This window comes from Aquila chrysaetos, chromosome 1 (genome assembly GCF_900496995.4).
Source record: "Aquila chrysaetos chrysaetos chromosome 1, bAquChr1.4, whole genome shotgun sequence".
Lineage (NCBI taxonomy): Eukaryota > Metazoa > Chordata > Aves > Accipitriformes > Accipitridae > Aquila > Aquila chrysaetos.
The window spans coordinates 31,432,069-31,448,801 of record NC_044004.1 but is presented as its reverse complement, the minus strand read 5'-3'; the positions used below and the strand labels follow the sequence as shown (position 1 = coordinate 31,448,801).

Genomic DNA, 16,733 nt, shown 5'->3' with positions numbered 1-16,733 from the left:
GTTGCCTACAATCATGAAATAGGACCAGATATTTTACTAGTTGCCTTGTCAAAACTTAAAAAGCAAAACAACATTCAAACATGATTTGTTTGTCATTCTCCAGTGTTATGGCCAACTGAAACATAATCAATGAAATTGTGATGTGCCAGAATTTATCAGTGCTTCAGGTCTAATAAGGTTTTATAAGAATCCACTAGTAGCTTGAAACAGTGCAGAGGAAAGAAGGAAAAAAACATAAAAAAAGGAAATGGGACACGCAGGGAGAATGGGATCCAAACTATACATTTCTTAATTTGTTTATTGTATCCTAATAAGAATGTGTTATACTCTAAAACCAATGGAATTATTGAAAACAGTAATGACTGCCTACAGATTATACTTTTACCTTTGAAGCCATCAAGGTCTCAAATCTGGAAACTTCAGTTATATAATTATGAATCCTGGTTTTCATTTCTTCTTTTTCATGTATTGCATCTTCAAGCTCAGTACTGATAGCCTAAAGAGATAACAGAAAGGCAAAACAGTGCATTTAAGTAAATTAATCAATATATATTACCACATCAGACTAAATCAAAGTAACTACGTATGCCCTAGATTTTATTCTATTCTACTTCTAAGTAATTTAGTCAAAGCCCTTTGGGATTTGTAGGGTTCAGAAATATTCCCTATTGCCTTAGATACACCAAAGAGTCTTCCAGACAAGAATAATCACAGAAGAACAATGAATATCATACTAGTTCATAAAATCTGCAGCTTCCCTGGTGACACACCCTACCGATCTTTGGAAAATTCAACACAGTTGTTGGAGAGCTGGGATTTTTCTAGCCTTAAGATTCACTATCCCTGAGTGAAGGCAAGTTTTGTGTCACTAGAAAGTCAACTTTATAACAAAAGAACATTTATTTTAAAGTAGAATTGCAAGATAAAATAACTAAATGCATTATTAAGATCATATTTAGACATAAAAAATGCACCATGGAATTTGTTTGAGATGTTGGGACTGCTAACTCTGGGCCTCTCAGGTTCAGCTCTCACCTTTCTCCGAGTCCTCTAATCCAGACAGCCAAAAAGGCAAGTATCTTCTTCTATCCCCACTATCAAATGTGGGGGAAATAGAAGATATTGCCTTATTTCTTTCCTGTCTTCTTTTTGTGGTATATTAATATTCATTAATGGCACCCTTTTTACTGTGTGCCTTATTTAGCATATGCTGAAATCAGTCTACCTGTCTCTGTGGTAGCCTTCGCAAGTACACTGGGAAAGCTTTAGTCATCACATTATGATAATATTTAATATTTCATCTTACTAGATAACTGTGAATGGCGTGTCTAGTTTCAATAATACACCCACATATCTATGTATTGTACTGTAGGCTTTGCAAGAACTGTTCAGGGTACTACATCATTTACTTAAAACATCTTGCTGTATTGTACTTTCTAGCTTCAGACTCAGCTGGGTTGACTGAGGGGAAATGAAATAAATGGTTTAGCTAATAAAGCGCTGATTATTTTTAGTGTTGGCATTTACAGTGAATTGAAACAAACAGCATCAAAATTGTACAAGGCATTTGAGTCTCATGATGAGCTGCAATAGTTCTATTTGCTATACAAATCGAATGTAATGAGTTGCAACAAAATTCTGGGCTAGCTCTTTAAATCACATTCACGTATTCTCTATGTAGTCTTTCTAATGTTTAGTCCAATAAAAAATGTTACTTAGCCTATAAAACACCGGACATTTTTGTTATATATTGTCCATGTACACACTCTATTGTACAGGGACATCCATGTCATGCACTTGGAGCTGGGAGGCTTTTGGTCAGCAGTAACCAGCTGGTGCACAAAAACAACTCATTATTCCTCGAACTATGTGAGGGATTAACAAGACTGAATGCACTTCAGGCTCTCCAAGTCATGGATCCCAGATGCAGAGAATTTCAAGGAAGAAGAGATGGAGCAGTGATGATTGGGAAGAGTGCAAATGGACATATACTATATAAGCCCCTTATGCTCTTGAAAGAATGAGCCTTACACACCAGTGGTTGGTTTAACTTGCAGACCCCTGGAGAACATCTCAAGATGAAGATGCCACAAGAATAATAATGATGATAACCAAACAGCTTAATTCACTGAATCTCTCAACTATTTCTGTCTTGCAAAATTTTTATTTAACCTACACCATCAACTTGAGATAGCTCATCTTTCAATAAAAAATTCAATTATACCCTACAGATATAAGTAATTCCTCAAGGCATTAAAGATTTTATTTCAACTTTGATTCTGCAACTGACATAAGTTTAAGTCGTGCTTTTATAGCACGCACTTTACAAGGAAATGTATTTAGCCATCAGCAGCTGAGAGGGACTGCATACCTGAATACCTGAAGCTGACCATGAATACACATGAACCAACTCAGAGTCCACTGGGCAATCCTACCTGCTTTTTTGCCTAAAGCTACTGCCTGGCTAGCTGTTAGCAAGGAGGTACAGTATGACTCTAAACTACTAGGGAGCTAAGGAAAGATGAAATCATATAAAACTAATACAAATAAAAATACATAATATAAAACTCTGCAAACAGTCAAAAAAAGTACCTGAACAGAATCTCCACAAAAAACAACCCCCCCCCCAAAAAAAGCTGCAATATACAGCTGAACTCTAAGATACCACCTCACCATGACACCTACCTTACCAAGACAATCCAATAAGAACATTTCTCCAGAGAAACAGATGGCACCTTTGAATTCACCATCTAAGAACCCCACACAACCTTGACCCAATGGAAAAACTTCCATTGGGTTGGAAGAGATTAAGAAACAAACTGCAGTTTTACACGAGGTAACGAGAGATGACCTAACATGGGGGTTTGAAGAGATGTGGAACAAATTAACATCATGGTTACCTAATTTTGGTTGGTTAAAGCAAATTTTTGTTATGATCATTGTCCTTTTGGCATTGGGAGTATTGATCTGTATCATGATAAAATGCTTTATGTATCATGATAAAATGCTCTGTAAAAAGCTATGAAGATTGGAAACGAAACAAAATAAGACACCAATTAGAAACAGGGAAATACTTTGAATCTTTCAAAGAAGATGAAAATCTGTGACAGGTGGAAGAATCCGCCTAAGCATAAAGAAAAGGGGGGAATTGATGCAGAGGCTGACACTAGGCCTAGTAGATGCAGAAATAGAACGTATGTTTTGACTCAGTGTATTGTCAGATAAAGGACTTCAGAATTTGTTAAAAGATTAACAACTGTCTTCATAAGTTGATTTACGTAGACAAGCCAAGGACATAAGCCTGTGTATGTAATGATATGTCTTGTTCGTGGAGGTATCCTGGGTGATAAGGGGAGATGTTCTGTATTTTGTGATGACTGGGCTAAAGTTAGGAGATAAGCAGAGAAGTTGTTTGTGAGGCCCAGAAGAGGAGCATACTGCGCAAACTCATACAACAAGGGTCAAACAGCGGACAAGTGAGGAAGACTATGGACGACCACCAGAGGACTCCGGACGACCACCAGAGACCTCCAATGCGCTTGCGTAAAGGACATTTACATATGCTAATAGCTTTTCGGATAACTAATGACTATGCATAACATTTCTCAGAAATCTAGTGAATATGTATGTAAGGCATGTATTTAACCCATACAGTTAAGCTTGTGGTTAAGCACGTTTGGAGGAGCGATCCCCCGTGCTTCCAGCGCTGCAATAAAGAATGCTTAACTCCATCACCGAATGCTCAATTTGTGAAACAATCTGAAACCCAATGGAAAGGGGACCCCTCCTATTCCCATTAACTGTGCACCCTTATCCATTGCTGAAATCAGGAAACAAATTCAGACTAATCAGGACTATCATACCTTAAAAATAAGTTTTCTTCAATCCCTCTGTCTTGCAGCTTTTAAGCCCTGTTATATTTTCTCCCCTAACACTAACCCTTCCCAATTCATCAGTGAAAGCAAAGTTCCTGCAGAGCAACACAAATGAACGGCAACTAACCTTGCCAGAACAGGAAATTAAAAACCTGCCAATACCTCTTTATAGCCACCATTACCAAGGCTCACAGAACACAAACATTAAAATCTGCATTCCAAAACATTCTAACCTCAAAACATGGCATACCTTACTCAATACATCCAATGCTTCACGGAAACTAGATGGATGGAACTAATGAATCACTATGCACCAGAACGAATTAAGATGTGCTAGCAATCTCCTCCCTCTCCCTCTCACCTGACTAATAACCTGGTATCTGCTTTTGTGGTTTCTTGCTGTCTCTCAATAATCCCTGTTCCACAGATAATAAAACCCAATTTTTACTAATTAAATACCAACTACCAAGTGATATAACCAATTAACATAATTTCATTCTAGTATAAACAATTATGTCCTAGATTTATTTTATTTAGATCTCTTTTAAACTGGGGAAGTGTGACTAAACTGAAAGCTTGTCTGTTTCTTCCCCCACTGTACTGATTATACTTAAGTATCTAAAGCAATTACAATTTCTGCCCAGTCATTTTTAATATCCCAGTGTTCAAGAAATACCAATAATTAAACATCCCAAATCAAATTTGAGGGTATAGTGGTTTTGATGTACCACAATATGTAAGCAAGCAAGCAATAAATAGTTTAATACTTCAGTATTACATACAGCCTTCATACCTGGTTTTCTCTGGCCACTGTAGCTAGGTCATCTTGCAATCGTCTGTTTTCTTTCAGAGCCATTTCCTTTACTCTTTCTGTTTCTGCAAGCTCTATGTGGGACATATCAAGCTGGCGATGTAAGCTAGATATCTCATGGTCTCTGTTGCTCAGCATGTCCTTCATCTGGCTAACAAGTGAAAATCTTATTTAAGTTGTCCATTTTTATACTATACCACATACCACTGGAAATGACCAGTCGTGGATTTTGGATATACAAACTTTTTTTTTTATTTTTTATTTTTTAAAAAAAAAGGTAAAATTCTTGCTCTGAAGGCTGACAAACTGAGTCTAAACATAAACATAAGCTACGGATGTAAAATGTCAATATGCACAAATAAAATGGAATTAATCTTCAACTTTGAAGATGCATCTGGTAAGATGTATCTTATTACACACACAGCAATTATAGATACTTATGTTTATCTGTGTTTGGTAGTGGTTACAGTATGCTAGCCATTGCATATTTTATAAACCACAAAAGAAGACGACAAGCTTACACTTGAAAGACAACAATCAAAAGAGTAAGGAAGAGATTAAACGAAAAAGTAGAAATATAAATATGTGTGAATTTAAGTAAACTTTTGCATTAGTTTTTTTGCCACAGATACTTCATGCATCAATGTACTAAATATTCAGTTACACTGGTCTTCAGATGTTTAAATATTGGTGTTTAAATATTTTCTTTTAAAAAGGTATAGTTTTAAAAGTCATGGTTAAAAAGAAGCAAGAAGGAAAGATCAGATGAGCCCAGCTAAAAACTACATAATTGTATTTTAATTAAGACTGTACCGGTAGCTTAAGCTGGATGAATTAACTTCCCAATAATTAAGAGTTCAGCTCCGAGTTTTACCTGGGTCAATCTAATAATATCTAGTGGAGCTGTTAGACTACTAAAAACTACTTCTTAACTGAGAATTAAGAAACGTTACCAATTTATGAAAATAAATATAGACAAACAACTGTTAATGGCTGTCTTAACAGTATCTTGGCAGCCTACAATATAATTGCAGGGGAAGCGTCTTCAGAAGTTGTGGTCATCTTTCTCAACACACTACACTCCTTTACTTGACTTAAACAGAATTAACTCCATTTCACCAAAATAACTAAATTAGACATCTACTTTCACTTAAAATAAAACCACTGAAGAAGGCATCTGAGTCTTTACTTACTCTGTTGAGGACTCCAGCTCAGAGAGAGTTAGACGTAAATGAGTAATTGTCTTTTCCTACAAAAATAAAAGCAAAAGTTGTATTAGTTATTATTCTATTGCAACAGAACAGGATACTTCAAGTTAAAGAACTTTAAATTTAAACCTTTATTTAAATCCTTCACCAATAAGTAACTGCATCTTTGCACATTCAAATTTCCAAGCTTCTTTCCTTTCCCAGTAAAGAATTGTCTTGTCATCAAAAAAGATGGAAGACAGCTATAGATTGTCACTTCAGGCTAGAACCTTATATCTCAATAAATACCTCCAAGTGCAACATGCAAAAAATACTTCTTTATTTACTTGGAGTGTCATAACAATCATAAAATGCTATTGAGCTGGCAAATGACTCTTTGTATTGGCTAGGTCCAAACATAGGGTTTATGGGATGCCTAGAGCTCTGCACAGGCTTTGTCATCAAGGCAAAAATGTCTCCCTAAAATGTAACTGCTTTAAAAATCCCCAGATGCACTGTGAAGTAGTACTTTTACTGCACATACCTTGTTAGCTAAGTTGTCATCTAAGCATGCAATTCTTTCTGTTTTTTCATCTACAGTTTCTTGAAGACTGTCCTTTTCTTTGTCCAAAACAGTAATAGTACTTCTAAGCACATTGACTGCTTCATCCTGTGAAGTGCTCCTCTGATTTAACCTATCTATAAATAAAAGAATAAGTACTTTCTATTTTAAAAACAGGAAATAACCATAAAAATAACTAGCGATTACCTATTTTCTCCTCTAGCTTTACAATTTCTTCTTGAGCTGACTGCAGTTCATCCTTTTTGAGGGACAATCGGTGCTGTAAATCTTCAACGGACCTCTGGAGTTGGTCATTTAAGAGCCTGGAAAATCAGTATACAGTTGAAAAAAGTTTGGGACCTATTCAGGGTCATCAACTTATGGCTCTTCAGTTGCTCCAAATGATGGGACAGTTTCACCATAACCTCATGATAGGGTTGTGTCATACCAACCAGCAGCACAGGGTTGTGTCATACTAACCAGTCCCCTCTCTCCCTCTGGGAGAGAGAGGGCTGTTAAGGATTGCTGAGGCCAACACCATGTCATGGTTTAACCCAGCCAGCAACCAAGCACCACGCAGCCGCTCACTCACTGCCCCCCCACCCAGTGGGATGGGGGAGAAAATCGGGAAAAGAAGTAAAACTCGTGGGTTGACATAAGAACAGTTTAATAGAACAGAAAAGAAGAAACTGATAATGATAATACTAATAAAATGACAACAGCAATAATAAAAGGATTGGAATGTACAAATGATGCGCAGTGCAATTGCTCACCACCCGCTGATCGACACCCAGCTAATCCCCAAACGGCGATCCCCCACCCCCCACTCCCCCCAGTTCCTATACTAGATGTGACGTCCCATGGTATGGAATACCCTGTTGGCCACTTTGGGTCAGCTGCCCTGGCTGTGTCCTGTGCCAACTTCTTGTGCCCCTCCAGCTTTCTCGCTGGCTGGGCATGAGAAGCTGAAAAATCCTTGACTTAGTACAAACACTACTTAGCAACAACTGAAAACATCAGTGTTATCAACATTCTTCACATACTGAACTCAAAACATAGCACCCTACCACCTACTAGGAAGAAAATTAACTCTATTCCAGCTGAAACCAGGACACACCACTTGGTTGCTCTGGACCCCTGCAGCAAGTTCCACCTCAACAGCATTCCAAAATGGAGCAATGGAACCTCAGTGGAACCACCATGACAATTTGAAACATTAAATTCCTCAGATTTCTGTTACTCTTCATCATGTAACTCTTGTTCCTCATGTCTTTTGACTCTTCGCTTTATAAAGATTTTGATATGTAGCTCACAGCAGTGATTATCAGCCACACATTTTAAGAAGCAACCAAACTGACAGCTACAGTTCTGATCCTACTTTAAGAAATAGAGAGACTGAAAGATTTATGAAACCATCTACCTACATAGTTGGTTTGCTTAGCAAGAAATACCAAAGTGACCTAAGAAAAAAAGAATGCAAAACGAAACTCCGAAGTAATTAAATGGATTATTTACAAAACAGGTCAGGAAATAAACATCCCTCTGAAGTGGGATCCCACAAAAGCTAGAGAAGCTTTTTATTTTTAAAAAAAACCAACACCAATGTGGAATACAGCATGTCTGCAGATAAAGATTACTCTCACTCAGTTTAGAGTGAAGCTTTAGAGGGGGAAAAAACCAAATGGGAGCAGGTCCCAAACAAAGCTATAACAAATTGCCACCATGCACAAAATAGAACTAAATGCTGAAATGACTGTAACCCTACTCCTTTTCTCCTCCTTTTTATAATACCAATGCTTTCCACTAAAATTATAAGGAACCTAACATGATATTTCACTTTTATGAATGTTGTCACAATTTGACCAACAAATATACTAATCATTTTACTAACAGCCTTCTCTGCGCAATTGTGAGCATTAGATGAACTCCAAGGCCTGCTTCTCAGCTTCAGTTCTTCCTAATTATCCACCCTGCTATTGTACTGTTATACAGTGCAGTATAGTACTGTTCAGGTGTGGGCGGGGTTGCAGGGTGTGAGCCACAGACCCTGGTTTCCCTTGTAAAACATTCAAAAGATCTCACCTACAGCATTACCTATCCTGTAGTGATCTCTTAGATCAAATGCTGTCATTTCCACCTAAAGCAATTACCAGATTTCCAAATTTCTGCCCAGATTTATTTAAATTTCCACTTTCTCTAAGCCGCCTTTTTACTCCATCACATCTAGATAGCTGATGGAACCTCTTTTCTAAAACAACTTTAAAAAGAGTGCAGCAATGATCCTGCAAGTTTAAATAGGCCTTAAAAATACATGAGTATACTTGATCCTCCAGTTCTGAGCAAGTTGGTCAAATCCCCACAGACTGTGTCTATGGATCGCAAGATGTCAACTCTCAACACTGTAGTATGTATGTGATCGTACTAGCATATAACAGAGTGATACAAGAAAAGCAGCTCAAGTAAAATGCCATTACGGAATGACTCTCCATGAACCACTCAATTGTGGAATATCAATGCCTAATGCTTGGCAAAAATTTTCAGTATTACTGACAACTCTGTAAAATCGACACAATTTGGTCCTACTGCTGCAGTTGCAAAGGCATCCATCTTCCTTTTAACAAACAGCAGTTGGAAATCCTTTTAGAGATTTTCTGTTCTGCTACATTCACAAACAGAGAACATGGTTGTTAGATGAAACAATTCTAAAAGGAGGAGAAAATTTTCATTCGCAATTAGCCATAAAAATTATCAGTATATCTGATCTTTAAGTCCAGGAGAAGCTTGCTGTGAAAAGCCACCACAGCACTTTCCTTACTCATATTTACTTTTCCTTAAGACAAAAACAGTACCAAGTGATTTGGAAATATTTTATGGTCTTTCCCAGGAATTCAACTCTGCTATACAGTCACAGAACAAACAACATTATGTTAGCATCTGTGAAAGACCACCACATTCTGTATTAGACTTACTGAAGTGAGCAAATCTCAGCTTTAAATTGAGAAGAATCATCAGATGTCTGGGCAAGTTTACTGGACTTCAATTTTAATTCATTTTCCAAAGAGTTTATTCTTTCTTTCAGGATAGAGACTGTAGTCTTTAGTTCACACCTTTCCATCTCAAACTGCAATTTGAAAAAAATAACCAAACACGTTATTGTTGTAGAAAACTATCACAACTTGGGTTTTAAATAAATTTAAGTTGAAAACAGCTAACAAAATTAATTGCTTGAAAAGTCAATCTGATTTTAGAAGTAATAAAATCTTAATTCCTAAAAATGCACTTACTCCTTGAATATTATTCTCCAGTTCTGAAATATCATGCTGCATCTTTGATTTTTCAAGGTTAGCTGCTTCTTGCTGAATCTGAAATAGAAATATAGAACTACATGTAATAAGATACACATTTTTAGATTTAACCATAGAAATTTAAGCTTACTGTTTAAGAACACATTGCTCTACATTCTTAGATGAATGACCAAATGCAAAGTTCTTTCTATAAAACTACAGCACATTAGCTGAAAAATACACCACTGCAGTTCAATAAAAGATCACTGAGTATGGTTTTGGTTTTTGTTTTTTAAAGAAAAAGTATATTTATATTTAGTCCCAACCAAATTAATATTTGTGAGTTGCTGTAAAAAGATTACTGAGCTGAGGGCCATATGAAAGGCCATACAAAAGGCTGCAAGCATGTATAGCCTAGCGTCCTAAGCTGTTTGAAATTAATTTATGAAATTATCATTAATATGAAATGTAAGACAGATTACAAAGCTAACTGGTCTTTCTCCAAGTCTATGAAAAAAATTTTTAAAAATTATTTGTCTGTTCTCTGACTTCTGTGCATAAATGCACTGAAATTATTAAACGAATTCTCAAACTTCCTAGAAATGCCTGAGATGAGTGGTTTTGTGCAGATATTTCAAAGTGGCACACATACAAAACGTTGGTAGTCACCTACAAGAAGAAAGGATGGAGCTGGAAGCACATCTCTTCCACTGCATGCACATGCTTTAATCAAAGAGGTCAGAGTTCCTGCTACTCCATTCAGGTACACTACAGTTCTCTGGTTTTGCAGTAGTAAATTAAACTATGGAAATATTCATTGTACAGTCAATCTTGATATGTGTTGTCTTTGGATCAGTCCATTACTATGATTTTAAATTTCTGAATTTTCAGGATGTTTTAAAAAACCTGTATACATTATATTAATGACCCAATAAAGAAGTCAGGGAACCACCCCCCCGCCCCCAAATCATATGCTCTTGACTACAACCAAATAAGACATTAATGCACATTAATACACATCAAAAGGTCAGAGTAACAGGAAAATTATTGCATTAACAAGTATTTTTTTAAAGGTTAAAAATAATGAAACTTGGATTGCTATGAATTTAGCAACTCATATATTCACACAAATATTCTGTGGTTGGGGCTTCATATCTAGGTTCTTCACACAACGTGATGCCATGCTTGCCCTCAGATACTTAAAGCTTATGTTCCTCTCTCTCTATCCCCACCTAGGAAGAGTTTACAAGGATAATTCAGATAATTCATCACGCTTTCTAAAGTGAGTTTGAAATCAGAGAAGTTCAAAAGTTACTGAAGAGGGCAACTGACAGCCAGTCAGACATAAATACAGCATTATTGTATAAGCCTTCCCTATATGCCACCTCACTGTAAGCAATGAAGCTATAAAAGCTCACCTTTAATTTTTCTCTGAGGCTTTCTTTTTCCGCTGTTAGTCTTCTAAAGTCAGTCAGTGCAACGTCTCTTTCTTCTTCCACACGACTTTGAGAAACTAAACTATGTTTTGCTTCTCTTCTCATCCTGTTCAATTCACCCTGAGACTTTAAAAGATTGTTTGTTAGTACACATAGATAGCAATAAATACAGTGTATACACTAACAAAAAAGGAAGTTTTAATGCTGTTATTACAATAGAAGTGGTATTATAGTCTTATTTTTTCCCTAGATAACTAGAATATATTCCCTAAATCACGCAGTGGCATAACAACTTATGCTGCCAACATACTCCTCATCCTTTTACTGTTCCAAGTGTAGCCTAACTTCACTCTGTTTTCTTATCAGTTAACTACTACTTCTTCCTTGCTTTCTAGCCTGTATCCTTACCCAACTTTTTCATGCATTCTATTGATTTTTCCCCCCAATCTTTCTCATTTCTGAATGCCAGTACAGAAAGTTATAATAGCTTTGAAGTTAATATGCTAACTTTGTCAATAAAATTATGTATTCCAAGTAATAAAAATAGGTATATATTTTATTATTCTGGGTTGTACTCTAGTAGGTCTATACTCCTCAAGTTCTATTATAGAGAGAAGTTTTTTCATTTTAAATAAGCAACAGTACAACAAGTGTTAATTGGTTATTTCAATGCCAATTATAAACAATCTCTTCTTACCTGCTCATAAAGAACATTTAATCTATCTCTTTCTGCAGTCAATAACTTGACATTGGATTGAATTTCTATCATGTGTTTTTCAAATCTGTCTAACATGGACCGTAGCTCATCTCTTTCTCTGGCAATCAATCGAAGATCTTCACTCTGCAAAGTGATTAATAAAATTTATGTTAAAATATACTAATTAAAATATTTGGATAATTAATACAAAAAAAGAAAGAACTCACACTATTAGTAATACATGAAAAAAATATATACATAATAAATCTTAATTGCAAGAAAAAGCCTGGCATTGGTGTTATAATTTAAACAATAAGAACTAACTGTTAAGAAGAAAGAGCGAAACAGCTAACAATTCGATTTCAACCTTTTACTGTTTATCATCTAGTTCTATTTATTTCAGACTGATCAATAATTAATCAATATGTTACTGTAAAATGTGAGTAGGAAAATAAAATGCAAGTTTACTGGAGTTTCTCTCAGTTAATTTTTTATGTTAAGAATGTAATTTTAAAAATACTACAGTCCTTTACTGTTACTGAATTCAAAAATATTTGATAGCTCCTTAAATGGTTCTACAGTATTTCCATTATTTTTTCAGCCTGTCTTGACAGCAGGAACTTTACCTTCTCTGGAGTCCTACGGCTTGGGCTAGGCCTTCGTTTTATCATTTTCTGAAGATATTCTAATTCTCGCTTATAATAATCTCTGTCATCTTCTAAAGTCTTTACAAATGCATCTAGACGAGATGGAGATTTGTCTCCTAGGGCTATACCATATTCTAATCTCATTCTTTCTATTTCTAGGACAAGTTCTCGTTCTGCAGAAAAAGAAATAAAAATAACTGTATAGGAACTTCATGAATTTCCAAAAGACATTTGCATTTGGGATGGATAACTCCCAGCAACCATCTGGGCAGCAAATCTGTTGAAAAGGAGGTAGGAATCCTGGTTGATGGTAGGCTAAACATGAGCGAGTAGTGTGCTTTGGAACCGATAGAGGCCTAACAGTATATTGGGCTGTATCAGTGGAGACACAGACTGAGGGATGCGATTATTCCCTTTACTTAGCACTCATTAGATCGCATTTACAATATTGTGTTCAGTTGTGCCCCTCTAGTACAAGAAAGATGTTGATAAACTTGAGTGAGCCCAGGGGAGGCCCTCCAAGCTGGCCAGGGAGCAGAATACTTGCCCTATGGGGAATGGCTGAGGAAACTGGGCTTGTTCAGCCTGGAGAAGAGCTGGGGACACAAGAGCAGACTGACAATACCAAGAGAGGGCTACAGAGAACATGGAGCCAGTTTCTTCACAGAGGTACACAGTAGGTAAACAAGGAAAAATGGTGATTAATTGCTACAGGCAATTACAAGCAATACAGGGAAAAAAATTTTTACCCTGAGAATAAACAAACATTGGAATGGGTTGCTTAGAGATATTGTGGAATTGTCACCCCTGGAGGTTTTCAAGATCCAACTGGATAAAGCTCTCAAGAAATGCAGTCTGAATTCACTCCCTCAGAAAGACAGAGAATAAAAACAGTTTTGGAAAAGAGAAATTATTTTGTATGAAACTGCCATAGTATTAGTATTAGGATGTCCTGTGGGATCACAGTAAAAAGCTCAGCTTTCAGTTCTCACGTACAGAATGAAAACATGTTTCCGTGACAAAAGTTTTCACTTCAATTCTGACTGAAGACCTACAGTCTTCTTTTAATTTACATATATCAAGTCTTTTAGTATTAACTGTATCTGAACTAGGTAAGGTTTTCTATTTCAAAAATTATAGGAACATAATTTACAGGAATCTGCATTTCATGCTCTACCTTTTATTTCTAAGTTCTCTGTTTTTTCCATCAGCCTCTGTTTCTCTTGTTCAAGCTGGTTTAACAACAGTTCAAGATTCTTCTTATCATCTGCTTTTCCAAAGAGTTCTTCATTCAGTCTCTCGTTCTCCCTACGACATGAGCACAACTCCTGAAGTAACAAGTATTATTACAAAAATTAGAAGTGCCAATAGAGACATGAAAAATTATTTAACATTTGGTTGAACTTTTAATATTTTAACTTTTAATATTCAACACTGTTTACGTCTGTTTAACCTGTTTTATGCTTCAACATTTGTTAAAGGCCATCATTGTTTTTATACTACATTTTATTACCTCAGAGTAAGCATTACTTTTGACGCTGTTTGCAATCAGTAACAAAACAAGCAAGATTAACCCTTGTTTAATTCAAGAAACCAACCAGAGGGATAGTGGAATACAAACATGGAAAAAAGAAATAACTAAAGCAAGAAATAATTTTTAATGGCATTTAGTAACACTGTTGGTGTTAAAGTACATCACAATACAGCATCTCAGTCAACCCAACCCTGCAGCTCATCAAATGCTATTTGGCACGTCTTATATCTAGTGCCCTGAAAATGAAATATTTTTGTATTCACTAGAAATACTAAAACAAAACACTGTACTCAAGTAACACAAAACTTGTTATACACTGGAAAGAATTTGGTCTTCAAGGAATTAGTAATACTGATGTTTTTCATCTGGGCTACTATGCTTGCTTTCTGAGTGAGCCAAGTATTGCATAATTATTCACATGCTGATTAAGAGACAAAGTAGTTTCTAAAGGAAGAAAATCCACTAGGATGTCATAACCCATTTGTGGTAACAATGGTTATGTTATGGAAGTTACAACTTCAGACAGCAGATATAAGGAAATACACAATAAGGACATAGTCAACCATACTGTCTTCAGAGGCTTCTTTCTGTTTACTTTTGCAACAATATGATGTAGCTTCTTTAGCTCTTTCATTTATTAATTAGTAATTTATTACAATAAAGTTTTGGGTACTATAAAAGTTCTTGTTAATTGTTAAATTGTTAATTTTTTTAACAAATGAAAGAACCATGTGGATGACAGTATGATACAAAATGCTACAAACAAGAAATTAAAGTATTTTTACTTACTGATTTAAGCCTTGTTATTGTTTCTTCAAGATCCTGTATTTCACTGTGTTTTCTTTCAATTTCTTTCTATCAACCAAAATTAACCTACATGTTAGAAGTTACATATTCAAAATTACAATTCCTTTGTTACAAAAAAATTAAGGAAACAGACTATTTTGTAAGAAATAAAGTATAATTAGTTCCTTGTAGTCTGCCAAATTTTAAGTAGCAAAGCTCCTATGAACTGAAAGCACAAAAAATTTGTGGTATACATACCCATGCTCTTTTGGAGGACAACAAATAAATAAATCATTGCATGACTCCTCATAGAAAAAAACCCTCCAAAAACAGGCATCGCTGTTGCAAATATCTATTACCTATCAATAGTTTAAGTATTTCAGAATTTTATTTCATACTAAGCTAACAGAAGGAGGAAGACAGGTTGCCTCTCAGCTAAACTCTTCTCACCTAATACAGTAAAGAGACAAAATTGCTGTGATTAATCATCTTTCAGTGAGAAATTATGTATAATATTAAGTAAACTGGAAAAAATATCTTTTTAATCTTCCTTTACAAACCAATAGGTCATTTGTTGCAATTAAAAGATATAAAGCCACCTAAGAGCTGAGCAGATCCTTCACACTGTAACACGTTAGTGATTACCTTTGCTTCTCCTATTTCCTTATCTGCAGTCTCAAGCACAATTTCCTTGTGTCTTTCCAACTGCTGTGCCAAGTGGTCTATTTCATTCAGTTCTTGACATAGTTCTTCATTTTTATTGCTTAAATGCACTACCTCACTAGTCACATTTTGTTTAGTGTCCAAGAGATCTTGAATGCGATTTTCAAGTTCTTTGTTTGTTTGCTGAAGATATTCAACCTGAAAGGTATTTTTCATTAAAACATTAATATGTATTGTTAAACTAGGTAGCAAAATTTCCTCCCCATCTTCTGAAATATAGTATCTCTATAGTAAAAAAGGGACATCCTGTTAAAAATGGCAAGATTTTCTATTTTTAGAACTTAATGCTTATCAACATGAAAAAATACAATTTTACAAAGGTGAAGGGATTAATAACTACACCGTTCTTTACCTAGTCTCCAAAACTTGAGGTTTATTTTAAAAACAAAGTACTGAAAAGCAGAGATCTGTACAGAAAACTGCCTTGGGCATCAGTCTGGTAGACCCAGTGTACTCAAGAGTTTCCCTAAATTTCACAAGATATGAGGACACATTCTTCTCTCCACCTTTGTAGTATATTTGCTAGGCTTAGTCTCACTGTTACTCCTTCATGAAAGTGAAGTTTTACAGATCAGATTCCCAAAACCTATCTTGTCCCCAGCATATCTCGGCACCTTAAACACAACATCCTCAGAAATGCTGCTCATACAGACATTGTTTTTCCCAGTATACTTTCCCTGAGAGTAAAGGGAAGACAGGCAGGGATGTAGGGTAGAAATAAAAAATATACACAGTAAGTTACACTACCCAGGAAAATGGGAGCCTGAAGCATCTTGAAAGATTCAAGATAGCAGAGTTGCTCCACTTCCATCTCACACAACTTTCCTCAAACTCCAGAAAGAAGTATTACTGTAGACACAGAAGAAAGTCTGAGCCCTCTCATAGTCACAAATACTACTACGTAGGAATATCCATCCATTTATTGTCAAGAAATAAAAGTGGTATATTGGCACTGAGCCTGAGCAAATAGTCTTGATGGCCCAAAACCAGCTTTATGCAGCTCTGGTCTCACTCTCCGTACAATCAATTTATGTTCAGCATGACTTACTAATTCAGGATCACTGAGCACAGCTGTACTGCTTCCAAGTCATAGCTCATTCCGTATTTTTGCAGCACTGAACCTAAGCTAAAACTCTGCAATGTGGCTCTCATGCCACTGTAAATCATGCACAATCAGTATACAAAACATCT

The 16,733-nt window shown here is 35.9% G+C and overlaps 1 protein-coding gene across 7 annotated transcripts in view; it reads right to left on the bottom strand.

The window, feature by feature from the left end:
- Positions 1 to 16,733, bottom strand: part of CEP135 (centrosomal protein 135) — a 42,776-nt gene that overhangs the window by 12,896 nt on the left and 13,147 nt on the right. For all 7 annotated transcript variants that reach the window (XM_030030063.2, XM_030029783.2, XM_030030151.2 and 4 more), the window contains 13 exons: positions 15,465 to 15,680; positions 14,823 to 14,888; positions 13,677 to 13,827; positions 12,479 to 12,672; positions 11,853 to 11,996; positions 11,138 to 11,281; positions 9,720 to 9,797; positions 9,405 to 9,556; positions 6,643 to 6,758; positions 6,418 to 6,572; positions 5,880 to 5,935; positions 4,669 to 4,837; positions 386 to 496 (listed from right to left, as the gene is read on the bottom strand). In XM_030030063.2, the coding sequence (XP_029885923.1) occupies positions 386 to 496; positions 4,669 to 4,837; positions 5,880 to 5,935; positions 6,418 to 6,572; positions 6,643 to 6,758; positions 9,405 to 9,556; positions 9,720 to 9,797; positions 11,138 to 11,281; positions 11,853 to 11,996; positions 12,479 to 12,672; positions 13,677 to 13,827; positions 14,823 to 14,888; positions 15,465 to 15,680 (1,752 nt within the window). The remainder of the gene's footprint in view (positions 1 to 385; positions 497 to 4,668; positions 4,838 to 5,879; positions 5,936 to 6,417; positions 6,573 to 6,642; positions 6,759 to 9,404; positions 9,557 to 9,719; positions 9,798 to 11,137; positions 11,282 to 11,852; positions 11,997 to 12,478; positions 12,673 to 13,676; positions 13,828 to 14,822; positions 14,889 to 15,464; positions 15,681 to 16,733) is intronic.